The sequence below is a fragment of the Neopelma chrysocephalum genome, unplaced genomic scaffold, assembly GCF_003984885.1.
Source record: "Neopelma chrysocephalum unplaced genomic scaffold, ASM398488v2 Primary Assembly neopelma1_24, whole genome shotgun sequence".
In the NCBI taxonomy this organism is placed as follows: domain Eukaryota; kingdom Metazoa; phylum Chordata; class Aves; order Passeriformes; family Pipridae; genus Neopelma; species Neopelma chrysocephalum.
Genome location: NW_020897693.1, coordinates 42,128,914 through 42,156,791, shown reverse-complemented (window position 1 = coordinate 42,156,791; position 27,878 = coordinate 42,128,914). Strand labels below are relative to the sequence as shown.

General features: G+C 43.1%; 1 protein-coding gene across 2 annotated transcripts in view; it reads left to right on the top strand.

The window, feature by feature from the left end:
* Positions 1-2,239: 2,239 nt before the first annotated feature.
* Positions 2,240-27,878, top strand: part of ASB2 (ankyrin repeat and SOCS box containing 2) — a 33,586-nt gene continuing 7,947 nt past the window's right edge. Inside the window, exons 1-8 of one of the 2 annotated variants that reach the window (XM_027673879.1) lie at positions 2,240-2,648; positions 8,700-8,964; positions 10,524-10,628; positions 15,820-15,986; positions 16,644-16,799; positions 18,792-19,037; positions 21,267-21,438; positions 26,194-26,755. In XM_027673879.1, the coding sequence (XP_027529680.1) occupies positions 8,720-8,964; positions 10,524-10,628; positions 15,820-15,986; positions 16,644-16,799; positions 18,792-19,037; positions 21,267-21,438; positions 26,194-26,755 (1,653 nt within the window). In that variant the 5' untranslated portion in view covers positions 2,240-2,648; positions 8,700-8,719. The remainder of the gene's footprint in view (positions 2,649-8,699; positions 8,965-10,523; positions 10,629-15,819; positions 15,987-16,643; positions 16,800-18,791; positions 19,038-21,266; positions 21,439-26,193; positions 26,756-27,878) is intronic. The other variant, XM_027673880.1, reaches the window with a different exon arrangement.

The following is a 27,878-nucleotide window of genomic DNA, read 5'->3' as shown; positions in this document are numbered from 1 at the left end:
GTTCATTTTGCCATTCACTTTCTCATGGTCATCCTTCTTTTCTTCTCGCAGATTCAAATCTCTTTCACTGTTTGTGAGACCCTAGCTGACTCCCCCATCAGCATGTCAGACATTTCCATTACTCTTATTTAAAGATAAAGCAAATGGATCTCATATGCAGCATCTGAGCTTGAAATTTGTTCCAGAAAATAGTATAAATGTAGATATTTATTTTTTCAGGTGACATTTGTAATCTATTGGAATGTCTTGGGGTTAAGCTGAAAATGCAGATCTGTAACTTTGCATGCCCCAGGGGAAATATTAGCCAATGTGATGCAATGCTAATAAATCATAATGATTGTTATTATTATGCTTTGGATGTGTTGTAATAAAGACACAACACGGTTTTATTGGGAAAAAAACCAACCCCCAAATGTATGATTTCATTTCTGTATAGTATTATTTCTGTAATTAAAATTTCAAACTTCTATGAGGTCTTACTCTGAGGATTTCACAGATACTAATTAAATAAGGCCTTATTCAGCAATCTCTATCCATATAAGTAGTCCTGTTGGCTTCCCATCAGCAAGGAATTTTGGACTGTTCTCTGAAGTTAATGCATTTGATTATTTCCACTTCACTAATGTAGAAAATGATACCCAGAGGAGCTAAATGATTTACTCAAGACAAAAGGAAGAGTTAGTGGTATCTGAAAATAGATCTTCTGAAGCAGAGTCCTGTGCTTTTATTGGAAAATTGTGCATCAGCATTTATAGCAGTTTCAAATACATCAAGGGGGTGCACAGAGCTCTGCAAGGGAGCTGAGGAGTGTACTTGCTTTGAATGTCATGGGGAACCACCTGCAGTGTTCATGGCTTACGGGACCTTGAGCCCCAGTATCTCTGTGTTAATCAAACAGTCCATCCTGGAAGACACAGACACCCTTACCTGCATGAAGTGTGAATCTGCATCACAGTATCAGCATTTTTTCTTGAGTTCAGTGATCAAGCAGACTGTGACAGGGGCGTGAATTTGGTGAGAGATTGCCAAAAAGCAAGCGGAAGGGTTAAATGTGGCAGATATTCAGTCTTGGTTTTAAGCCAAGGCTAGTTACAATCTTGAAGTAGTATCAGGGTAAAAAAAGCACTGGGTATTGTTTAAAAGTCACAGAGGGTTGGCTGACATCTTGTCAAGGGCGTAAGAATTTCACACACTTTCGGTGATGACCTCCAGGGCTCCTGTGCCTGTCACAGTAACTGCTGAATGACCTTAACTTTGAACAAAACAACAGCCCCAGTACTAGTTATGAGGGACAGATAGCTTTTCCGACAGCAGGGAAGGGAAATGTGTCATGTACTGGCCATCCTCTCATGCTGGAGCACAATGGATTGAGGAGCAAGCATGGAGAGGGAAATCATGCTGGTCCTCAAAGACTCTACAAAAGTAGATGACTTGGAAGGAATTGCATATTAGTGGATGATATGGTTTGGCTACATTTTTTCCCTTCAAGATTGTTCTTGCTAAACTTTAGATGGGGGTGTTTAGGCACTGACAGGGTATGTACAGGTAGCCTGAGGCTTCACAAGGTACTCAGAAAGGATTGCAGACCCACTGCAATCTAGCCTTTATTCTCTCTATATGCAACATTTTGCTGTGGCAATCAGTAAAGCAGGAGCTGAAGAAAAAAGCACAGGCATCGTTTTGATATTGTATTATAGTTTCCCTTCATTCATTGTGTTAGCTGGACAAACACATGGAAACCTTCCCAAACTGAGCCGATCCAAGTGTCAGTTCTCCTATATGTGCCTGACTCTTTTCTTCTAACTCATCCCTGGATCAGTGCTATCTCACAGAATCTCCTCCTTAGCCAGCTTGCCCTCTTCCAGATGTGGGGAAGATGGCTATCACTTCCCATTTATGGCCTCAAGGAGTCTGAGAGAGCGTCTGTTGTTCACATTTAGGTGGTACAAGAGCAGTTCTTTTCCATTAGTAAGCTCTTACAAATACTACTTGGAACAGGTTCACAACTGCTTTTGTCATCTTTTGGAATCCTGAAGTCTCCAACTTGCAGCCTTAAAAATATATGAATAACTCTAAAACATCAGTAAATACCCATGTAATGTTTGGCTGTTTTATTTAACAAGCATCAGCTAAAAGAAAAGTAAAGGGAGCTCACTTCCCCCCAAGTAAATAAAACTCTCCAGGACAGCATATTTTACTTCAAAATTACATGGCAATTTTTTTTTCTTCTTTAGGTTCCAGAAACATGTCCATATATGGTTTACTTGTCAGGGACAATAAATAATGATGTAATAGAAAGGTCAACTTTGTGTCATTTAGCTACAGGATGCTCGATGAAGTGAAGTTCGTCAGATAACGCAACAAGGAAGAACTTCAGGATCAGTAAAAGTTTCTGCTGTGCATCTTCAAACAGGAAATCTGAGATTCGGAACAACTTATATTTTGGCTTGTATTCACTGATCATGGGGTGATCCAGAAATAAACTCCAGGCTTCAAAGCGAGAGTGTTTCCAAGCTGACCTGCAGTTGATCGAAACATCCAGGCAAAGCAGGGAGACAAATACCAGCAAGGATTTTCTGAATTAAGACTTAATCAAGGAGATAACCCATTTCAACAGTATTTTTACCCTTTTATTTCAGAACAAAAAGGTAATGCAATAATGCATGTTTTGAACTTAATTAGTATTTTCAACTTCTCGGTTTACTGTGTCTATGTAAATATTTATTCCTAAACAGTTTATAACCTAACACCCTAACACAGTCTTGAAAAGTTTTGTGATTTGCTTTTATTTGTTTGGGGGTTTGTTTTTATCAAATATGCCATAATACACTCTCTGGTATTAAACAGAACAGTAGTTCTGTCTTTTCCTTACTTTTTTTTTAACTTGCAGGTGATGCTTTGTCCCTAGAATATCTTGCTCAGAAATCAGTGCTGTAGCTACAATATACTAAAGTGGAATGTAGCATACAAGGCACTGTGTGAAGGAGAAAAATTACTTTGGCAAATGATTAATTTATAAATGTTTAGTTGGTTTGAAAAGAAGCTAATATTGCACTGATTGCTATGTGAATCAATGTGTTCTGGGAAGAAATAAAATCTTGCAGGTGTACAATTTCCAGTAAAGAATTTTCGCAGAATCATGATTTGTTGGCATCAGAGCATATGCCAGGCTGATAGGTGACCTGTTTTGACAGCTGGGGCTGAACAAGGGGATTTGTTTGCTCAGAGGATTCCTTCGGGAAGCCTGGCTTTGCTCCTTCAGCACTGGCTAGAACTTGAGCCGTATGCATAAGCTGTCACTACAAAGAATCCTTGCCTGTTGCTGCAGCCGGACAGCATGAGGTGTCATTCTTCTGATGTCTCAGCTCTGGTAGATCTAATGGGCACTGAAATCTTTCTGGTTTTAAAAAATCATTTGCTTCCCTGTAGTAGTTATCCAGTATAATATCCTTAGAGAACTGCAAAGATTTATCTGGAAACTGACCTAAAATGTAGCAAAAATATGAGTACTTTGAGTGCTGCAAGTCAATCTGGTTTCCATTGCCCACAGAGGATCTGTCCTAAAAGGTGCTGCAGTAAGAAATGGAGGCTTGGTTTGCTGTGAAGACATCCAGCCATGTTTGCCTTCCCCCACGTGCTCCTGCTGCTTTCAGAAGTAATGACAAACATGTGGAAAGGCATATGTATCTGCAGAGGCTGGGGCTTAATCATTCCTTGCAAAAGGCAAAATTATGAAGCTGCTCTTCTCCTCTCTCTTTTGCAGCCTCCAGAGACTTGGTTATGTTTTTAGAAAAATGGTTTATCACACCTTGAGCCATAAATATCAAGGCCCTGTATTGAGTTACCAGCTGACTGGGATAAACTCAGCACAAAGGCAGGCAAAGTCTGGCTCTGTTCCCTTAATGACCTTGTCACTCACCTGCCACCCTCCTTTGACAGAAATAAGTAATTCTGCTAATTCTGCTGCCTGGAATCTATTAAGGGAGGACAGGCAGCCTCCCTAAGCTTTTCTTTAAGGAAGTGCTATCAATGGGGACCAGTTGTTTCAGATGCTAATGGTATTGAATTGCACGGTTCTGCATGTTCAAAGCCAGCTGTAATCCTTGTTTATTTATGTTGCATCAGGGATCAGAGGCCCATTCTCTCAAACACTGTATGTTGACAGAGCTTGTCGTCCAAATGTAATAGCAACCTCTGTGCCTTTTGCTATCAAGCAGGTGATTACTAGCAGCCACCCTGGTGAGTAATACCTTTGGTTTCAGAGATCTGCCAGGTACAGCTGCCCATGAACCCAGGACAGAGCATTGCAGTGTGGCCCTGGCACAAGCATTTCATTTCTAACCTTGCCTTCTGGTCACTGGATGCAGCTAAGTTACCCTTGTATAGCACAGGCCTGGTTCCTACATATAAATAAACAAACTCTCTCTGAAATCAGGATGGCAACATTAAAAATAAGTGTCAGACTCTATGTGGAAATGGTGGTAAGTCTAGATCCCAGATGATCTTGTCAGACTGAACTACTAAGTGGCAGCACAGAGAGCAGCATCCTAGGATATGTTTCTGCCGAGAGAGATCACTAGTGAAGCCATCCAGACCTGAACGCAAAGCATTCTCTAAGGAATAATAAGGGCATTACACCCACAGCTTTAAAAATCAGGTTCTGCTGTCCCAGTAGATGCAATGCTGTGTGCTACCTGCATGTGAGGATGGAATCTTGGGCTGTCAGAGAAATGCAGGGTACAGCCAAACATTAAAACATCCCCACAAAACCTGAAGTTAGGGTGAACAGTAAAGCCAACATTTAACTTATACATCTGATTCCAATACTGTAAACCTAAGCAGGCTTAGGGCAAGAAAACAGATTCAAGCTGCATTTAGAAAGACCACTTTGGCCAGATCTCACTATTTCAAACTGGCTCAAACATTTCTAGCAACAGGGGTTTTTTTCACACCTTCATTACAGGATGTGGAAAATATTTACCTTATAGCGCATTAGTCTAGTGAGTTTTCATAAGGCTGTGGTTGGCAGTTCACTGATGGCCTCAGATGGGGTAACCTTAGCCCCACTGTATCAGCTGAGCCAGGGCAGTGCCAGGAACTACCACCAAGCTCAGCCATAGGGAAAGAAGGGTAAACTGAACCAGGTGCTGGTGCTTTTAGCCTCCAGCCAAGGGCATGTGCTCTGCCTGTCATTGCAGCTCAGCTTGCTCACTGTGACTTCTTATAGACATAACTTGGATCGGTGCTGGTGCCCTGTGGTCCTCCAGCTTCAAACAAAAGCATCCCCAGGTGGAAGGTGAGGGTGGTAGCTCTGCTCTGCTCCACTCCACTCAGGGCTGTCGCACAGGGAGCTGTAGGGAGAAGGCATGTGTTGTACCTCCTGCCAAACTGAGTCACACCACGCAGGTCAATCTGAGCAAGGGGACACAGGCAGGGGTATGCAAGAATGGCTTCAAGCCCAACTATAAGAGTCTCTGTGGGGTTTCAGGGCAGCCAAGGCTGTCTCTGGCTCTCAGTAAGGGCCCAAAAGCTCCTGCAGGCCCAGGATATGACCCTCACACCTTCATCATGTTTGTGCAGTTCAATGAGCAAATGTGAAAGCTTTATTTTGAGCCCTACAAAGTTTCTCCCTGCAGGATGAGTCAGTGGCGCGAGCTGCAGCTAACACTGTTGTTTCTGCACTCTGTGGAACTCTTGTCAAAATATTTAGATTAGTGAGGCTCACCAACACACAGGAAACATTCTCCCTTTGCTCTGCAAGTGGATTGGACCCAGTTAACCCCTATTAAGAATAAGAGGGTGAAATAGGAATGATCCATGCAAGCTTAAAATCTCCCTGTGCCTTAACAAGGTGTGAAACAAAAGGAGGGAGGGGAAGATGTACAGAAATGGCTTTTATACCTAGATCCATTGGGAATTTAGTGAGATAGCTAAATCAGTTAGCTCCTCTGTGCTAGGGTGTGGCATCATGTTGGCAGTAGTCTCCTGCACGCTCCTCAAAGCCCTGACTGCCCCTGAAAGTACTGCAACACCCAGCTCAGAAGCACAGTGAGGATGGATTCACTGCCTGCCCTACCTCCTGCGGCATAAGGATGCCGGTGATGGGATTGGGCAGGATACAGAGGAGGGATCTGTGTCCCAAGTTGCACTGGTGCAGGTTGCCCTCAAAGAGGAGCAGTTTCATCTCCATTCTTGCCTCCTTCAAAGAGTCAGTGTGCATCACCTCCATTAGGAGCTTATGATAAGATCCTGCCCTCTCCACTGACGGCTTTGTTTAGGTCTCTGAGTCACCATTGGGGCCAGGTCTGTACATTAAGGCATTACAGTGCTGGATGCAGTGCTGGATGCAGTGCTGGATGCTGCAGACAAGCCCTCTAACTCCAGCTTGTGGATTCCACACATCTGCCATTCACCAGTTACTACGTGAGTACCTATGGGCAGCTATGCAAATGCTGCTCAGCATTTCAGGAGTTGAGAGAGCCAAACAGAAGCAGCAGCTGCTGGAAAAACAAAGTTGTGTCATTGTTCTTGGCCAGACACTCGCTGGAGCACAGCCAAAGACAGGTACTGGAGCAGCTGGGGTGCAGGACGGGCAGCAGCTCCATACAAGAGCTATCTGTTGCTTGGTGTCTGGGCTTAGATCTTTGGGACAGCAAGGGTCATAGCAGAGCTGAGGCATACCTGCTCCCACTGGAGAAGGGAACCAACTGCAGCCATGAGAGATATGGCTGAAAATGAATATAAAAAATAAAATTAAAAAAATAAATTAAAAAAAATTAAAACCATCAAAATTTGACAGCATTGTTTAGAGCCAATTGAAGGTTTTATTTTGGCATTTTTCACGGATGTGAAAAACATCCTTTGTTGTTAAACATCATAATGTCAGCCTGAAATCTGCTGGGCTTCCCTTTACCCTGAAGTCTTCACACTTCTGGGGTGGGCTTGGCTAATCTGAGGTGGCTATTGATGTGGGAGATACCACCATGTCTGAAGTGAAAACCTTAAATTCAAGATTTTAAGTTACTTATGGCTTAATTCAAGTTCTTGCAATTTCTTCAAACTGTATTAGTTTGTGAGGGAGGTGGGTTTTTTTAAATTATGATTAAAGAAAAAAACATGAGGGTCTGGACATGCATAGGTACGGCCCTGTTGCCATTTGGGGAGCTACCATTTCCTCCAGGTCAGGACCGTCTCTGGGCTGTGCACACAGCAGCAAGGGCTACCATAGCAGGGTACTTTCCTGGTGTGAGGCTTGTGCCATTCTGGACCTGTCTGCTATCGATGTAGGTGCAAGTGCTCAGGAAGCCAGGCTGCCCCAGGCACCTGGTGAGCCGGGGGCAGAGGCTCTGCCTGTTGGAGAGAGCAGCTGCACAGGGAAGAGAAGCTGATGGCTCCCCTGAAGCTCCTGCTGAGGCAGGTCCTGCACAGTGGTGCTCATGCTCGTGGCTCTGCCGGGTTGCCGAGATCAGAAGGACCTGAACCTGGGCACAGCCAGGCTGTGTGGAGCTGCAGACCAACCCTGCTGTGGCATTGCTGGGACAGGGACTGGCAGACACAGGGTGGGGTCAGGAAGCTTTTTTGACAACCCTACAGGTGCACTCAGCCAACCCCTCACCTCTCTGCACCAGGGGAACATGCCTCCATAGCCCTCTCCTGCTGGGTCCCTGTCCCACCCTGTCATGCTCATGTCCTCCTGGGCAGCTTGTTCCTGTTGCTCCTCATCCCATTGTTCTCCATTATTTTACACAGTTCTCACTCAGTGCTTATAAAAAGTAAACCTATTCCATGTTGGCTGTCATCTTCTGAGGCAAGCTTTTCCTTTTCTTCCCATAAAATAATCCCTTGGCTCTTGAACACCGGTGGCCAGGGTGCTCTTTTGCATCCAAATGAGATCCTGCTAGAGCATCATACCATTCATGCCATTAGTACTTCCCTATCACTGCTGGAAATTCTTCAGTATTTTGGATCATCTTGGCCTTTTTAGTCCATGCTGCATTGGTGGTTCACAGTCATTCTGTGATTGCTGAGTGTGCCCCAGTGTTTTCCCCTTCTCTCATTTCCAGCTCACTCATGACCTTGAACTTTGTTCTGTGAAAAAGCAAAAAAATCAGAAGTGAAACACATCAATTGCTTTCCTCACTGAGTGAAACAAAGGCACTTCAAAGCATAGCTTTGCATGTTGCTTGAGAGATCTCCAGATATGGAGGAAAAAATTGCTCAACATTTTCTTTATACTTCATGGTGGAGAACCTATCCTTTCAGAAAACCAGCAAAGAGACAAACCTCTTCCCTTAATTTCCTGCAATTAGAGCAAGAAAAAGCCAATAAAAAGAGATATCCATTGGTCTCCTAAATAAAATTCAAAACTGTACCTCTTTAATCTTATGGGGATTTCCTTTACCTACTTTCCCTTGAGATTCGGAAACCAAAAAAAGTAGATAAAAACCTGCCTTGTGTGCAACAGCTCACTTCCTCTTTTTAAAATACCAGTTAAACCAGTTATTTCTGCGTGATAGAAAAGACTTAGTTCATTAAGTTTACATGCAGATTTTAGCTGATAACATTCTCTCCCTGGTGGAGGATTTCTGAAGGATTTTCTGGTCAGACTAATCAAGAGGCAGAGCTGAACGAAAGCACAAGATAGTTGAGTTTCTTTCTTTCATTTTCCAGTTTTTGATGATCACAATTTCTTTTTATAGGAAAGCAAAGAATAATAAAAATGGCTACAACGGCAGCAAATACTCAAAGACAAACAATAGGCTGTGAGGAATACAGTCTGTACAGTAGCCTGAGTGAAGATGAGCTTATAAAGATGGCCATCCAGCAGAGCTTGGAGGAGGATCCCACAGGTCAGCCAGGTGCCCAGAGCCACCAGAAGTCAATGGTGGCATGTGCTGGAGCGGCGGCCACCTCCAGCCACGCCAGCCCCCACAACCCACCTTACCGCATCTACCCTTGGCAAAGGTAAGTGAGTCCTTGCCCAGGAAGGGAAAACAGCCTCTCTTGTCAGACCACGTGCTCTCTAATTAGCTTTGCCAGGCGGCTCCTCCGCAAGCCTGTCATTAGTGTGAAAGCCGGAGTCTGCTATAAATCCAATGAGGTCAACAATTTATGTGCTCACAGCAAAAGGAGAATATGATGGATGTTGTCTGTTTTAAGTAACAAATAAAACAAAAAAAAGGGGTACAAGCTTTCCTGAGCCACAGAAGCCCTACCGAGGCTACCTGCTCCTTTGCCCCTCAGGGTTACACTATACGCCAAGCTTAGGTTTTACCAGAGAGGGAGGACAGCATTTGTTATGGGAAAACACAAGAGAGATGCGAAAAATAGGTATAATGTGAGCTGGCTACCTTTTAGATACTTCAGTTTTTAGAGGATGTGGCTATTTCAGATCAGTCAGAGACTTCAAACATGCTACTCTCAGCCAAGAACAGCTCCACATACCAAATTGTGGACCATCCATCCCCCTCCCCTGCAATGCTGAGCTGTCATCACAGAGACCTGCTGACAGTTTCAAACCCAGGCCATGTTCCCCTTTCATTTTATATAAGGCAGATTTCTCAAGGGAAAAGGGAATAGGTCCCAAAGTCACCTCCAAAACAAGGGAAAATATCCATTTAAACTGATTTTTCATTTTTCAATAAACTAGGAGTAACCAAAGTTTCGCTCCTCCTTCTTTGTCATAACTCCACCCTCTGATGCCTTGCTCATTAACACCTGTGGTTGTTTCGTTTCCAAGGGTGGGAAACTGGGAACAATTCAATGATAATTCGATGTAAGCATGTTCATAACTGTGGAATCAGGATGCAGTATAGCCTGCAATCCTACTCCCCACCAAAGGTTGTGGCTTTTCAGTGTCATTACCACGCTCTTAAACTGTCAGCTGTGCTGTGGGGACCCAATGCTGGGGAGAATAAGGGCTTCCCTGGCCGTTTGGTCTTGTTCTCCTTGGGTGTCCTTTGACAACTGCTATTTTGGCAAAAGGCTGCGTTAGCATTTCTGTGCATTAACCTGTCCTGCCCTTGCCTCGGCCCAGCAGAGTTTGACCTCCCACTGGAGGGAAAATCTTTGCAGCTTGTATCACCAGATCTGTAACACTGCTGAACTCTTCTGCCACCTGGGAGAGCCGAGCTGAAATGGAGCTGACACCCAGACACCCTGGGTCCTCCTCTGCACTCATCTCTGACCTGCTTGCATGGCACTGTGGAGGTGATGAATGTCACCTCACCTCGCCTCATGCCTGCTTCCTGTGCGGTGGTGGTAGGGTTAACCACACTGTTGTCTTATATGGTCATTTGAATCCCCTGACGCTTCCTCAGAGGGCCAAAAATAAACTCGAGCCGAGTGAGCAGCTGAATCCAGTGCAGTGCAAGCCGTGGCCATCTGCTTTTATTCAACGCCCTGACCGGCAGGCTTTCTCGCTCCATTTCTGTGGATGTGTGTCTCTCTTTCTGCCTCAGCATGACCTGTTTCTCCTATTCGGAGTATTTTTCCTTATTCCATTCATGTCATCGCCACTCCAGATTGGCGGCCCAGCAGACAGGCCATGCTCAGCCATCCAGCTCGGGGGCAGCCTGGGGTGTCAGGCGAAGGTACGACAGCAGCCTGTGCAGCACATCCCAGTCCGTGTAAGTGTCTCCCTCTTCCTCTCCTGCTTTACCCCGCAGTCAAAACAAGCCTTGCTACCCACTCTCCCACTAAGACATCTCTTCTGGGTGGCGATGGTGTCTGGTGGGGGGAGATGATGTGTTTATCTGGAGGAGGTCTTGCTGACACCTGCACCACACCTTCACTGCACTCCTGCTCTTCCTTCCTACCTCCTAGCTGCCCCAGACCATGCCCAGGCTCTTGCAGTTGAGTCACCTCAAACCTCCCTTGTTCCCTTCTCCCTCTTCATCTCTCTGCATCCGTTCGGTGCATGTCCTGGGGATTCTTGGTCAGTCAGTAGCTCTGAGGTGACAAGAATGGCAGGGAAGGGACAAATGCACTGTGATTTACATAGACTGGCTCACTTATCAACATGGTAGATGAGGCAGGCAGGTGCTGATAGTAATTGCATATTGCATTGGTGTTAAGTTCAGGGTTCAACAATGGGGAAGAATGGGGAAAAAAATGTATCACCATATATAAACAAGGTGAGAAAGTGCAGTCCTTCAAAGTAAATATTTTATAAATGCTCCCAAGATGCTATGCCTTTTCCCAGCCATACCTATGCTGTTCTGCCACACTGAAGAGGGCTTACTTGCCCAAAGAGGAAACTAGCTTGACTGATTCTGATCCTCCTGGCTGTGCTTTGCTGTTGGGAGGGCTGCAAATAAGCTTAGGTGAACAGAGTCTTGGATGAGGAAAGCAGATGGGCAAGAGGGTGGCCTAAGCTCTGCCACAGTGCCTGTGTGTAGTGGAAATGTCTGGGCCGTGAGGGGTTTATTACGGTTCTCTGCAGGCAGAGTAGATACGTGCACCTGCCCTTAGCTATCAGATGACAAGAGAAAAGTGTTGTAGGCAGCACTTCTCTGTATCCTTGCAGAAAAAAATTCTCTGCCCTTTTTATCTACCCAGTTCAAATCTACTTTGTTTTATCTGTGTTACAAGTCTCTCCCTGGATGCCTGGTTGCAGGGACTACTCCTCCAAGACTCTTCTTCCTTTCATCCCTCACCCAGCTCTACAGTCTTCCTCACTTCCCCCTGCATCCTGGCTGATGCAGGGTCTGTTCCTGGCCCTCCACTGCCATTGCCCTCCCTGACGTTGTGAACACCTCTTTCTGCTGCAGCATGAAGCCTGCCTTATCCCTGTCACTGCCAGCTCCCCTTGGCCACACTGAAATCACATCCTCTCAGTAGATGCTCTGCACTCCTTGCATGCCTCTGTGATGCTCTGGGTCCAGCAGCAGGGTGGGGTGCAGGCTGTTCTTCTGCATCAAACAGCTTGATTGAGTTCAGCCCACAAGAAGGCTGGGATAAGGCTGATAAACCAGCCCTCCTCTTCTGCCAAGTGAGAGCAAAAATATAGCTGGGAAGCCACAGGAGAGCGTGATGGCATGATATTTTACCCTAGTCTCAGATCTAGGAAGGGATATTTGGCTTCACCTGGGGAAGTGCTGTTGCTTCAATGCTGCCTGCATCACTCCAGGCTGTCAGGAAAAGAAAGAGCTTCCTGAACTTTTCCATGCTCCACTGAACCTCTTCTGCAGCACTCCAAATTGACCTCACCATATATCTCATCTGCAATGAGTATTTATTGTCTTGGCTACTGGCCTTTGAAATGCAGTAATTCTTTTGAATTGCCTATAAGGTTAAGATTTCATCAGATATTAAGACTTACATCATAGTTTTAATATTTGTTTTTTCTATATCTGATGAAATCCAGGCAGCAGAATATGCTGGGTTTTTATAACAGCCAATTATAGACCAGGCAGAAAACAAGGATTTCACATGGAGATTCATTAAACTTTCTGTTCTGATCTGGAATTTGCTTGGCTAAAGCATCTGCAGCCTCGTCCAGTAAACCCCCTCATCTTACTCAGGAATCATTTAAGGTCAAGGAACCCGACAGAAGTTTGCTTCATTCAAGATCTGAGGGCTTAAGCAGAATAGTAACTGATTCTTCACACATTTTTAACCCTACCACCAGATACCCTCCTGCTTTCACTGAGGTCTCAGATAACGTGATTCACCTTGCATTTGCTGTGTGCCAGCCCCATGCACAGCCTCCTGCCGTGGCCCACCTGGCATGCAGTAGCTCATCATGTGCCGGTAACTCTATCACGTGCCCAAATCCTGAGGTCCCAGTGTATGTGTAACATGAACTTTTGCAGAGAACAACAGATGGTTTCAGCAGCCTGGTGCTAGAGGCGTTGAAAGATGAAGATCCCCCACCTCCGCCTCCTCTCCCAGCCAGAGATGCCAATAGTTGCTGTCAGCTGACTTCAACAAAATGCTCAATTTCTATCACCTGTATAAAAGTTTATTATCTGTACAAAATTAGCAATTTTAGGCTTAGTCCCCAGGGTACTTTAAACAGCCTGGAGATACAGCAGTGTCCTTGGGACCTCAGCCTGGCAGTTATCGGAGGTCAGTTGATTCCTCCTGGGAGGGCTGTGACCAGGGAGACAGCTGCCTGCTCTAGCTGCTATCTTCTCAGGCAAAACGCCTGACCTTGTCCCCCATATCTCTCCCCATTCCACTCTTGCTATTTTTGTGACTATACTGTTTTGAAATCACTGCTTTCAGCTGTAGAGAAGGAGCAAGGGGCACCAAGCACTTTTTCACCTGGGAAATGGTGTTTTCTCCCATTCTCTGGCATAGGTATTGAGTACGCCTGTTCTACTTCAAGGCCCTGAGTTTATCCTCAGAGAAGCAGCTTGGTGACTTTTCTTTCAATGCTAATATCAGTGTTTATGGCGCAGATTGGGTACCTTTGGGCAAACTGAAATTAGTGATGCCTGGTGAGTTTCAGGCTGCTGGTCTGTCCAGCCCCTGCAAGAAAATGGAATCCAGTGTTGCTCCTGTAACTCGCACTAAATACAGAGGTTTTACCAGTAATCTGCTTTGTGAGGAGTCCTGTACTAACCTGCCCATATTTTTATGTCTCTGATCTCACTCTATTGTGGTATTTTAGACTTTCATTCTGTCATAACTAGAGTTTAAGGTTGTTCCCATAATCACTACCCTGCATGACCTTTAACACATGCTGTATTCTTACCCTGCCTATGCTAACAGTCTCTCTGAGACACGCACCTGTCTCCCACATCTCTCTGGCTTCAGGACTGCAAGTTTTTCTCCACAGAGTTAGTTCAAACCACAAATGCTCCTATGTTTTCATGAATCTCTTGCTCTCTGTCTCTGAAAGTATAGCCCACATTAACTTTTTGCAAGTTCCCATTAGAACCGGAAAAGTGCTTCTTCCTTTTGCAATGTTGGCTGTCCTAGAGCTTAGTTATTTAGTGCATCAAAATGAGAAAACCGTGGCTGCCTTGTCCCAGCACAGCTCAGCAGGAGCCCGAGCAGATGCCAACACTGGAAGGCACAGCCCACCATCATGCACAGAGCTGCTGTCCACCACGAACAGGGGTCCTGCCTGACTTGGCTGTAGAGGACCCGCTTCCCAGCTCCCTGCCTCTATCATGCTCCCGGTAGCCTCAGATGAGGTGGAAGGAGGGTAGCAGGCCCTGCTGCAGGCACCGCTGACTGGGGACATGGTGACTGTCAGGCAGTGTTGTGACTCCTGCTGTGTGGGGAGACTCCCAGTAGCTCTCACTGTTGCTCTGCAGAAGGACTGATGTGCCTGGGTCAGCCCTGCTCTGCAACCACTCTTACAGAGCTTGGAGAAATGGGTCACTGCCCGGAGTGTGTGGAATGCATCCTTGGCAGAGGGAAGGCTTGCGAGGGCAAAGTGCACTTGTAGGCTGCTCGTTGTGCCTCATGCTGGGTGGCATGGAGCAAACTTTATGCTTTTTGTAGATTTTCACAGTGACCCTCTTCTTGAAAGTATCAAAACTAGGTAGCACCAAACAAAAGATTGCTTACATGTTATTTATATTTCCACTGATTCTACACATTTCAATGACTTTGAACTCTGGAGAGACTTTTAAATATTCACTTCCTCCATAATATTTTTTTATTCCTTTTAATCCTTGTGTCTAGAAGTTATTTGACTCTGTGGAGCCTGTGAGTGGTTTGTTGGACCAAGTCATGAACTACTTAACAGCTAACAAACAGATTTTCAGAAGTGTCCAGCATCTCATATGTCTTACTGAGACACTGGAGACATATTTTTTAAGGTCAATAGTGTCTGAAGTAGTTACTATTTCGGAAAATCTGTTTTTTCAATGCTGAAATAACTATAGCATTGGATCTCTATGATGACATGATGAAGGGCGGCTCAGAATTTCATTCAGGTGGGTGTATTTTTTTTCAGCCGTCCCTGGATGAAAAAAAGGAGAGCCAAGACAAACACTCTAATGTTCACATGGACCCGAAGGAATGGCCTGAAGTTATGTCAGGGAAGGTTTAGGTTGGATACAAGATAAAGGTTCTTCACCCAGGCAGTGTTTTGGCACTGGAACAGGCTCCCCAGTGAAGTGGTCACAGCACCAAGCCTGACTGAGTTCAAGGAGCGTTTGGATGATACTTTTGGGCACATGGTGTGACTCTTGGGGATGGTCCTGTGCAGGTCCAGCAGCTGGACTCGACGATCCTTGTGGGTCCCTTTCTATTCAGTATATTCTGTGATTCTGTGATTATTGGATCAGCTAAATTCTGAAAACGGGATTGTGTAAGGAAATAGGAAGTATTTTCAAAATACAAGAGTAAGATTTATTGATAATTTTTGCAAAAGCCACCTGCAAATCTGAAAATTTCTTCAGTGGTGAACAGGGGCAATGCTCTTTAAAAGCTGATCTTATTTAAAAGAGCTCATATGGAAGCACCATGCCACATGGGACAGCAAGGTGATGTAATTATCACAGCCATGGACACTTCACAGTGTATAGAGCAAGGGCAGGGCTAGTATTCCCCAAATCCAGATACTTAAAATAAGTGTTTATGTCAGAGATTAGTTACACCTACACTTTCCTTACTCTCTGAGGAAAGAGATCAGTTCCTCTAGAGAGTGATTCTTCTGATTTGCTGAGAATGGTAAAATTAGAGAAGACAAATTTTACCTTTACAGGCCCTGTGGTAAGACACCTCAGGGCCACAAATACTTGGTATATAGGCTGAAGGGGTTCACTATTTTGGTCAAATGATACAGTAATGTTGCTCCAAAAAGCTTCTCAGTAATGAAGGAAGCAGTAATCAAGTTTTAATCTTGTTTCAAAGAGAACTTGACCCTGTAGTGGCAGCGATCAAGGATGGAGATGAAAAAGCAGTATGCAACATGATGAAATCAGGAAAAAACCTTTCTAAACCTAATAAGGATGGCTGGATACCCCTCCACGAAGCTGCATACTACGGCCAAGTGGGTTGCCTGAGCCTGTTGCAAAAAGGTCAGTGAACTTAACACTAATTAATTACAAAAGGGAGAAGAAGAATATGAATAAACTAAAAGGCAGTATTAGCAGCATCCCAATTCTGGCCTGGGACTGTGTGTGAAACTTCTTTCCAACCTCTCTGACTGTATATTAATTTCATTTTCTCTTCGAAAGTAGGTTTCCAAACTGAAGCCTTAAAAGTTAGGATATTTGGGAGAAAGTGATATCGGGATAGATCCTGCCAAGCCATGGATTTCTCACACTAAAGCCTTGAAGCTGAGCTCTCTACTATTATGAGCCGCTCATCTGCCAAAGCTGACAGGAATTACCCCACTTCCCACTGGCTGGAGATCCAACCCATCACCTCTTTGCTGGTGCTTGAAGGCAGTTAACTCTTGTAGTTTGTTTTCAAATTGCTGCTGAAGTTACTCAACGGCTTTCTGCATCACTAGTGGCCATAGCTGAACATTTTAATCTAAACTGGTGACAGATTTAGATACTCAATCTGAATTATAGTAACTTTATAGTATATTCCTAACTTACATTGATCATGGAAAAGGAAAAGAAACAATAAAAACTTATTGAAACTCCAGGGATTTTGGAAGGTGATGATGCTGTAGATACTTGTGCACTACACGCTGTAATGACTCTGGGCTCACCATTCCTCCACAGCGTACCCCGGCACCATCGACCAACGCACTCTCAATGAGGAGACAGCTCTCTACCTGGCCACCAGCCGGGGCAACCTGGACTGCCTGCTCACCCTGCTGCAGGCTGGGGCTGAGCCCGACATCTCCAACAAGGCCAGAGAAACGCCGCTCTACAAAGGTGTGTAGCTGCTTTTCCAGGGATGCTGAGCTCTTCTGGCGCCAATAAGGCAGAACTGCAGGATCACTTGTGATGAAGGGCAGAAACTCAGCAATTAGCTCCTGTTTTCTACTTCCCTGCAGTAGTCCTCTATCTCCTATGTCTGACCTGCCATGCCATGGCCTTTTTTCTTATCTGCAACAGAAACAGGATTAGCAGCTGCCCTGCAGGGTGCAGGCTTTGATGTGGTGCTGAGGGTGGAGTGTGAGAGGTTCAGCGGGGCCCTAAGCACAGGCTGTCTACGCAAAGTCCCAAACTTACAGAAAGCTGGAGAGTACTGGAATATGTATGCTTTTCTAAACAGTAGGACCATGTTCGATGTGAGAGTACAGTAACTGTAGACATGCCAGTGATTCATATACTATGTGAGTCAGGCCAAGCTGTGTCCTATGGAGAGGCATAAAATTATAAACAATTCAGTGAGGTGGATAAAGTATTTAACGCGGACATATTACTTTGCTGTTAGTTGGAAAGACCACTTTCTTTCTTTAGCAGAATAGCAATACATCCATGATATCACAGAGATTCATAGAAGGAGATTATCTCTCTCACACCTTCACGTCAATCCGCCTTTGCTCCTGCCATGACAATTTTTAGCACTCTAAAACATTAAAAGCACATATTACTGGTTAAAACACAAATCTTACCTCCAACTTTGGATGCCTGTCATTAGAGCTGCTCAGTTTAAAATGCTTTTGTATTAAAATTCTGGCTTTTAGTTGGCTAAAGGAAAGCTGTTCAGCTGTGCATTAAACACACAGTAGTGGTAGTAATAGTAGTGCTCATAGTAATAATAATAACAACAACAATGGTATGAAAACATCCTTTAGCCAGAGAAAAACTCTTAATAGCTATGTGCTAGCATTGAAGCAATATCTTCTAGTTTATCTTACAACAACAAAAACAAACAAACAAATGAACAAACAAAAAAACAAATAAAAAAAAGTCTATCATAACAAAGTAGCCATTCCTCATATGGAAGCAAATTAAACTCTTCAGAGCTATAGATAGGTAATTACAGAAGCATCTAATTACATAGTTGCTTTCAGTACTCGAGTGACACCTGTTTATGGGGAAGAAGCCATGGAGATATCCCAAGGGAAGGATCACAACCAAAAGGTGGGACCACTGTGAAAAAAAGACACTATTATTTCAAAGAAAAAAACCCAATTGCTATGAAATATGCCAGCCTCTCTTCTGTACGTTGTACATTGTACAACAAATGCTAATTGGATTCGTAAATGTAGCTGCTTATCCTATGTACCTTTGGTTTGGGATCCCACCATAAAAGTGTGTGGGAAACCTGATGATTTGAGATTCAAAAAGCAATGGGACAAATTGGTAGAATAAAAATCAACAAAATGCTATTAATGATTAAGAACCTTTCTTTAGCTCAGGATGGTCTTTAACTAAAAATTGTTTCAGGGGGAGAAAGTGCTACTGACTCACACAATTATTGTTTTCTAAGGATCCTTTACCTCGTACTATCGGTCTGAGCTTTTTTTTTTGTTTTCTTGTCTATATAGAGCTTTATCTGCAGTCCAGGACAGTAAGATAAAGGGTCAGTTTGCACAGAATGTGGAAAGAAAGTGTTCATGTCATGCGATTTATGTAACATATTTGTTCTTTGTAAATTATTTCCTGTACATTTGTCACCTCACTTGGTCACTGTGGCGTCCAGTTGGTACAAATGTGCTAGGCTGGATTCCACCAAGTACCAAGCTTGGCACAACCCTTGCATAGGACACTTAGCTCCCACCACCTCCCAGCTGAAGATTGTTTTCACTATCACATCCTTTAGGAGTCCCAGACAGTGTTGTTTGGCAGCAGCCTTGGCCCTCGTACCTGAATGGGTCTTTGGTCTTACTATGGCTTACTTGTGTTACACTGCCTTAGGCTACATGAATATTTTCAAAAAGCCTACCCTAGTCTCTTCCCATTTTTCCAAAACAGCCTGTGAGCGTAAAAATGCGGAGGCCGCAAGACTCCTGATACAGTACAATGCAGATACCAACCATCGTTGTAATCGAGGATGGACTGCTCTCCATGAGGCTGTCTCCCGAAATGACCTGGAGATTATTGATATCCTCGTGAAAGGGGGTGCCAAGATTGAGTCGGCAAATGCCTACGGGATCACTTCTTTATTTGTGGCAGCTGAGAGTGGGCAGCTGGAAGCCTTGAGATACCTTGCAAAATGTGGTGAGTACAGCTGTGCCAGTACATGCCTTTATTCATTTAATTCTTAATAATTAGAAGTTTCCAGTAACTCTCCCTGGCACATTCTTTGTGTCTCTGAAGGCAAGACCTAGCCTGCAGAGGCACTAAAACCCCATTTTTCCAGATGGTGGAATTGGGTAGGGTCTTTCAGAGGGTATGATCTAGACGCGTACACTTCTTCAGCATTCATTCATGGTCACCTACTCTGGGAAGTAATATGGTGCTGTCTAACTGCATTTCTTGAGCTTTCTAAACTCACATTGCTGAAACACGTAGCCCAAAATCCAATCAGTCATAAAAGACAGATGTAGGTGGTAATAGATGGCAGAAGTTGAACTTTAGCCTACCCCATCTGCTTATGAACATGTGCAGTGATGGGCAATGTTAGCTGTCCTCCTCTTAACGAATTCTGCTGATATTAGGCAGAGTACTATTGTAGAGTTAATGGGTTTACATCAAATAGAAGCAGACTAGCTCTCCCTATGTGTACATTTTTAACCATATAAAGAGTGAATTTTAATCTAGCTTATACTAAACATACCTTTTAATGCTCCGCTTGTGTGAAACAGCTTTACACTAAGCACAGCATACTTTAATACTATTTTGAGGCGTATTTCATTTTCACAGTGGGCTAACATCTTCAATGCAGGTAAGATCTGGGTCCTGCACTTGTGAAACAAGAGCTTAACAGAGATGAAATAAAACTTCTGAAACAGTTAGTATGGCTAAGAAAAATATGAGAGTTGGGGAACAAAAAATGTATTCTGCTGCCCAGCTAGTCTTGTCAAAAAAATTTTACATGACCAGTTAGTCCATCATGATGCCTACAATGTTAGAAAGTAAGCCAGAATGTGATTTGTGTTCCAAACTAGATAGGTATGAGGATTTTCTTAAAGTTCAATTTTGAGAAAAATATACAGGAGAAAGTCCAATAAAACTGTCCAATTGTATCAAGCCTGAAAAGGTCCTCTGAAAATCCCGGAAATGATATAATTCATTGTTTATGACGAGCAACGTTCATCATAAAAAGGGCTTCTTTCTCATTAGGAACACAGTCCCTCATTATGTTTTGTCACTGCAGTTCTCCTGATGTTTCCAGCTACTGCACCTTCAAAGGGCCAAACACAACACAGATGTTTCAGCTTAGGGTGAGAACACAGGGAAATGTTTAATGATCAAACATGATTACTTTGTTGGAGTTTAGAAGCAAAACTCCAGTGAAATGTCATTCCCACTTAGGATACACATAAAGCAGCCTGCCTGAGAACACCATGGTACGGTATATGACAGTCAAAACCCAGGCCTTTGGACCTTGAATATCTATAACAGAAAAAGCTAGATTCCAAATTGTTCATGGCAAAAAAATATTGTCTTGGTTTATACTTGCATGTTGTTTATTAAGCCAAGCACAGATTAGAGCTCAAGAAAGAAAAATTCCCACATAATCTAGTAGCTCATTAATAATATTTTTATTTTTTCTTGTAAAACTACCTGGAGCCAAACTTCAGCTCTCGTGAAGTGAAGAGATATGATCTCAGGTGCCGAGTTTCAAAATGCAATATTCATTGATTAAGACATGCCCAAATAAAGCCTGTTTAGAATTGTTGCTTGGCACTATGCAGATGTCTTTTTATAGAGTATTGTTTTAGCGCCTGGATATGTACTAAAATTAAAACATAGTATAAATTCTATAAATATAATTATAGTGTGAATATAGAGAGAATGAATGATACGTATAAACATATATCATAAATACATCTCCATAGAATTTTGGAAAGCACCTATCAAGATCATCTAGTCCAAACTCCTGATCAGGAATAGTGTATATACACAGTGAAAACACATAAATATTAGTGGAATTATCATTTTTGAAGGAAAGGCCATGCTATATGAAGAACAGCCCATTTTAAAGTTTTTTTTTCCTTTGAGCTAGAGCTGAATGGAGTCTGGATTCATGATTGGGACGTAATGGTTGCTACCCATGACAAACTCTCCTTCATAAAATACCCATCATATTAAAAGCCAATGTAAATTTGTGATATTATGGTATATAACTGATATGACTATATCATCTTTGATATGACCTCCTTGACATCCCCATCCAGCACATTTTGTATTTCCAGTGTTATGAAGATGTATGTGTTCATTCAAAGTATGTTCCTTACATTTGATTTTAACCTTTTGGTGCTAAAAGATTTTCTTCCTTCCTAGGCGCTGATATAAATACTCAAGCCAGTGATAATGCCTCTGCCCTTTATGAAGCCTGTAAAAATGGACACGTACATATTGTGGAGTTTCTTTTGTCCCAAGGAGCAGACGCTAACAAAGCCAATAAGGATGGCCTGTTACCTCTTCATATAGCAGCCAAAAAAGGGATTTGCGAGTAAGTTTTATTTAATTTCATAGTTTCATCTTTTAGACAAGAATCTAACATTCTTATGAAAAGGAGAATGTAATGTTTCAGATGTAATTCTTGGCATTACAAGCAAGGGAGCTACTAGTTGAGAACGGGGTTTTCTGCTTGCAGAAATTGGGCCAGAAATTATACACTGAAGAGTGTGTTTGCAGGTTGGGATAGGATGGGGTGAGATTTCTTTAACTTTACCAAGACACCACCTATTGCAGCTAAATAACGTCATGTATCTTGGAAGTGGATTAAACTGAGATCCTCAAAACATTCTTGAGATGAAATTAAAAAACTATTGGTAGGGAGTGCTAGTCCTCAATAGTTTTTGTAGCGTAGTTTCCTACATGAGTCCATTGTGACTCTTCTGCACAAGCAGAAGATGTTGGATTCATCTCTGCTATGTTCAGGTTTATTGACAATAATTCAGTTGCTGACAGCAGGAAGTGGTTAAGTGAATCTCTAGGGCATTAGTGAGATTGTTGCTAGAATATGGTGTTCGGTTCTGGTATCCTCCCTTTCAGAAACCTTTCAAGAAATTGGAATGGCTTCAGAAAAGAAGGACAAGAATTGCTCATGGTCTGGAAAATATTTTATTACTGAGTGATTAAATAACTCTTAATTATAGCAGACAAATGCATAAAAAGACCCTGTTGTTTCTGTTTGAAATGAAATATGTTTGGGACAGAGCTGAGCATATCCTTTAAAACAGTGAGAATAGTAACTAGTGGAAAAAATAACCAGGAATCAGGTAGATTTTTACAGTCCTCTGAAATAGAGATGTTTCTGGAAAGGGACAAACTCTACAGTCTGTGATACAGTATATTAATATAGAAGATGCTGTCTAGGATGGGATTGTTGCACTTGCATGTAAATAGCGTTTGCCTGGCTCTTTCAAAATCTGGGACATTGCAGCATGCTTCTGAGCCTGGACTCCATAGCATGTACTTCTGATCCTACAGCAAGTTTTATTTCCTGCCTTTAACCCTTCGCTGCTGGAAGGGTGAGTGACCCACAGCTAATTTTGCAAAACACAGTCACATCTCGCAGTGACAAACCCCTTTTCCGACTGTAGAGGACTCTTCTGACTATTGCAGTTTCTATCAAAATACTTCTAGGAACAGGTAAATGAGAGAACAGGCAAATGAGAGAGTCTATCCAACTGCAACGACTGTTTCTGGACAATACAGCTATCTTTGCAGACAACTGCTAAAGTGTATTCTTATATATTTCACAGTCTCTAAGGAATAAAAGCTTTCGACATCATTACACCTTCCCATAATGTTTTTCATCCAGGTGTTTAGGTTTGCTTGGGACTGTCAATTAAGCTTGTTAGACCTGAGGATATTAATTTTCTGTAGTTGGAGTGGGCCTACTTCCTTGTGCAAGCTGTATGTTCTAGAGGGAAGCTCAATGTCGATTTATGTAACAGGTTTATACACTTACAGCATGTTCATGGATACTCCACACAGATTAACACAGGTATGACTCAAAATTTTCTCCAGGGTTTGATTTACAAAGACATTTCCTTCCGCCAGAGACAGAACCCAGCTCCACTTTTGAAAAAGTTTATCTGAAAGTACAGTAAGTTGATCTGTATCCAGGTTTTATATAAAGTCTTGCCCAGCTCTCTTAATATTTTCCTCCCCTCAGTAGTCCCACACTATGACCTGAAAAGAAATTTACATGGAAACTCTGCGACGTGAGTCCATATTATGAAAACAAGAGCTTGATTCAGGTCTTATATCTGTTATTCCTGACAACCAGCAGCATAAATGAGACCAGAATTTAGACCAAACTCTGTGTTCCTTCACTTGTAAAAGACTCAACACAAATTTTTATGCGCAACTGCTGCAAACTAAGTGCAAGAGAAAGACAAAAGAAAGAGATATTCTCTTATAAATATTTATCTAAATGACAAAGCTTTAGCCCAATTGGCTGATCATTCTTAATTCCTTTGGTATTCAGTAAAATAACACCCTTCACGGTGACCTCTGTATTCCTGCAGATTTAGTACGTAATTCTGCAGGAATTCCACACTTCAACTTTTTGCCAGAGCACGAAGGCTCCTTAACATCAAAAAGCCAAGAATGTGGTCCCAGGGCTCAACTGTCAACTCTTGTTGCTTGGTGTTTGTTTATTTTAAATGACACCTTGTCAATACTGACCAGAAATTCACAAGGGTCATCTCATGAGCTGTAGAACAATTGCAAGCAGTCATTTAACTCTTCCCCCTCAGAACTGAGATGCTGAGAAGGGAAGACTTTTTGAAGTCTGAGCAGATTTATTAAGTAAATAGAAATCAGTAAACTCTTGGCACACTCCTACTAGGGATGCTCTGCCTCCTGCTCCATTTAATTTCTCATAAATAGAAATCACAGAAGCAGGTGTCAGGGATAAGGAGAAACTTGGCACCATTTCAAAATGGTACATGAAGCTCAGCCCTGTGACAGACATGGGCTGTAGTCTGACTTCTCTGGTCTTGGCTGCTTTCACTTGAGCTGCATTCTCCCTATAGAGAGACAGGAAAGGCTGCAGAGATAGAGGCACTGTATTGCTGAACCAATCCACTTTAAAGGGCAAGAAAGAGACACAAGTTCAAGCTACACAATGAAAGTGATACAAATTTGATGTTTCCTGCTTATCATACCAAAACAAATGTGGAGTACAGGGACTGTACTGACCTCTAGAACACTCCAGCATTTGGATGTGGAGCCTGAGTGTGGCACCCCTGCAGGGAGGTTCAGGTTCCCCTTGCAGACTGAAATGATGCAGTGCCTCCTTAACTCAGATGTGAAGAGCTGGCTAAAGCACATACGCTGAAGGGAAAGAACAAAACAGACCCTTAAATCTTCAAAACATTTGATCATGGGATGACTAATGCTGGTACTTGGCATGGTGTCCTCACAGTGCTCTGTGCCCTTTTTGTTATTAGGCTCTTACAGAACATTTGATGATGGTGGGAAGTTGCCAACTCACCAGCACCCAAACCTCCTGCTCCCTGGTGAGTGTCACAGTGCTGGAAAACTAGTGCGGCTGCTTAGAGAAAAAAAAGTGCTTAATTTCCCAAGATATTTACATAATTTAAAAAACCTTTTTGTTTAAAAATGAGATTTAGAAGTAACTTGGAGACATCAATAGTCCATCATGTAAATAGGAACATAACCCTGTAAAGTGCAGTGCATCTTCAACTCTTATTTCAGCTCCTGGGAGCGTTGGAGGCTCAATCTTTCACAGGATCATTTCACAGGATCACAAGATTGTCACAAATAAAGGTTTTACTGAGACTGGCACTTATATTTGGCTTAGTTCATTATGTAAATATGTGTTTGAGGGCCCGGTGTTGGGACTAGCCATTGCAGTCAAGCTGAAGATAAGCAGCATTTTAAAGGAGTCTTTCTACATGGTAGGAAACTGAGCTTTGACACGCCCCTACATTGCATGTTTGTGTGTTACCAAAGCTGTTGGCTGCTAGATAGAAGAGTCTGCATGGGAGGAAAAAAAAGAAGAAGGTGTGCTTGGCTTGCTGAACTCCCACAAGTTCCTATTTAGATATCCCTCTCTCCACAGACGTTATGTAGGGAGCATGGTCATCTCTGGAGACAGCAGGCAGACTCACATTGGATGGTCCCTAGTCTCTGTCTGAAAGTGCCGAAAGGTGACTTATCTGTATCTACACAATCAACCTAGTGCCTTGTCTAAACTACCCAACTTTATGAGCAGGAAATGAAGGTTTAACCCATTGAGTAGGTCATGCAACTCCAATGACACCTATGCAGACATAAAAATGATCACAGATTTGCAACTGCAGAGCTCCTATACATCATATATTTGAAATTCACATTTCATAATGAGAAGAGCTTGATTTATGTTGTTGTGTTTAAGGCCACATCATGCGTTCCAATAGCAATCCTTCACTACTGGTGTTTAGGACTTGGCTGTACATTTTTTCTCCCTTGGCTAAAACATGGAAACCAGCCTGGAGAATATTTTTATTTCTTTTTCTCCCCTTTACTAATTGTCTTTTTGGCTCCCCATGATCTGGGATGGACATTGACAGCCCCATGGATTTGCCACAGCCAAAAGCCACACAGTGAGGGCCTCCAGGATAGGGATCAATGCAGGGCAATAACTGAGTTGTAAAATCTGCCGGGGGAGGTCTGGGAACCAAATATGTATTTTAACCTATGCCTTTTGCTGTGGCTGTGACCCACAACACCTGCCAGCACTTCACGTTGGCACCCTTCTCTGCTGAGCAATAAAGCAATCCCTACAAAGGTGGGGAAATACAGCCTTTCTGCTGGCACCTCAGGCTGGGGGGTGTCTGCCTTTTCCTCCAGTCCTACCCACAGCATGATGATGAAGGTGCAGGACATCTGGTAGATCCTGGCTGGTTGTCTGCCATTTGGGCTGTGGAACCTAAGAGAAGTTACAAGAGGGTAGGTGAGTGCCAGCCTGTTGGCCCTGTAGTTGCCATTACACCACAGAAACTGGGTGGTAATTAAAAAAAAAAAGTGTTCCTCCATGAGAGAGGGGGTCACACAACTCTCATTTTTGGCAAGGTAGGAGCAGAGGGAGTTGTTGATAGGTTTAAAGTTTACACCCCGGTTTCTCTCAAAGTTGTTCCTGTGCCCAAGTACTCTGTCTTACAGGTACAGCCATAAAGCTATGATTTGCTGTAGGCTTGTAAATCCCCCAGAGCTCACTGCTATTCGCTGACTCTCCTGCTGGTAGGATTGTCTCCATGCTGATCCCTGTGACCAGCCGCACCCGTGTCAAACGTAGTGGCATCAGCCCCCTGCACTTGGCGGTCGAACGGAACAACGATGACATCTTGGAAGAGCTGATAGACGCTGGCTACGAGGTCAACAGTGCCCTCTCCAATGAACGGTCCTGCCTTTATGAGGACAGACGCACCACCCCCCTCTATTTTGCAGTTTTTAACAACAATATCTACGCCACAGAGCTCCTGCTGCAAGCCGGAGCCAACCCCAATATTGACCTCATCAACCCATTACTCATCTCCATCCGTCATGGCTGCATGAAGACCATGAAACTACTCCTTGACCATGGAGCAAACATTGATGCCTATATATCAACTCATCCCACCACATTTCCAGCTACCATCATGTTTTCAATGAAGTACCTCTCTGTGCTGAAGTATCTCCTGGATCTGGGCTGTGACGCAAGTTCCTGTTTCGAGTGTCAGTATGGAAATGGCCCCCACCCTGCATTAAATTACAGACGGGAAAGACTTAATGATCCTCAGCTGACCAAGGAGCCAACCATAGTACAGGTAAGCACTGCCCAGTCTATCTGTAGGACTTCTGAGGACACCTCCTACCTATAGACCTTGACAAATTTAGTGTATTTTTTCTCACAACTTTCTGATGAGAGAAGTTGCCAATATCCCCACTTTATTTACAGAAAAAAGGCTCAGTAAGTGTCTGTGAATGTTCCAAGTTCATGTTCAATGACAGCAGGAAGGCAGGCAACAGCCTCTGTGGCCCCAGCTTGAATTTACAGTGAATTATAGCCATCTTGACAGCCTTACTGACAGTTCTATAATATTCTTTTCCTCTGGGCCTGAGGTGCAGGAGTGAGGCATATTTTCCTGACAGATGTATGGGTGGTAGCATACAGACAGTAGAAACCTGCTTTTTTTATATGTCCTGTAAGATTTGTTTTGTCTGATACAGAATTTTAGCTACTGGTTACATTAAAATTGTCTAGCACTTCACTTTATGAAGGTAAACTAGTGAATGTAAATATTTGCACCTTCCAAGTCTACTGGCTAAGCAGTCACGGAGAGAGAGCATAAATTATTACATTAGCTATATGACTGTGAATTATATTTGAAGTTTTCACAAGAGGTTAGGAGATTTAGATCCATGATTTCATATTTTCAAAGACACAGATTTTGCATATGCACATTTTATACATGTATTTTTGCTGTACTTTCCAAAGTGCAGCTGGCTCAGCTTCCATTGGGCTGGGATTGGACTCTCAGTACCTTAATGGACTTTGCAGAATCTCAGATTACTTTTTTTCCTGATTTCTGTATGTTCCCTCCTTCCAATATACCTCAAATGAAGTCTGACCATCCAATCAAAATTTGCTATCCTTCAACATGCTACACAAAAAAGAAATTTCAACACAGCAGTCTTTCTATTTTGCAAAGAATCAGTGAAGAAATAAATCAGTTTCTATCTAGTTTAAGTGTAGTTTTGAGGGATTCGGAAGAATCTCAAAGACATGGTTACCAATAAATGTTCTTCAATGGCAGAAAGAATAAAGGAAAATATTAAAAGATCCTAGGAAATTTTTACCTTATTATCAGTCCTGTCTTCCAAAAGACTTTACTCTCCAGTAACACATCTGGAGAAAATAAACAAACAAACAAAAAAAATCTTATAAAG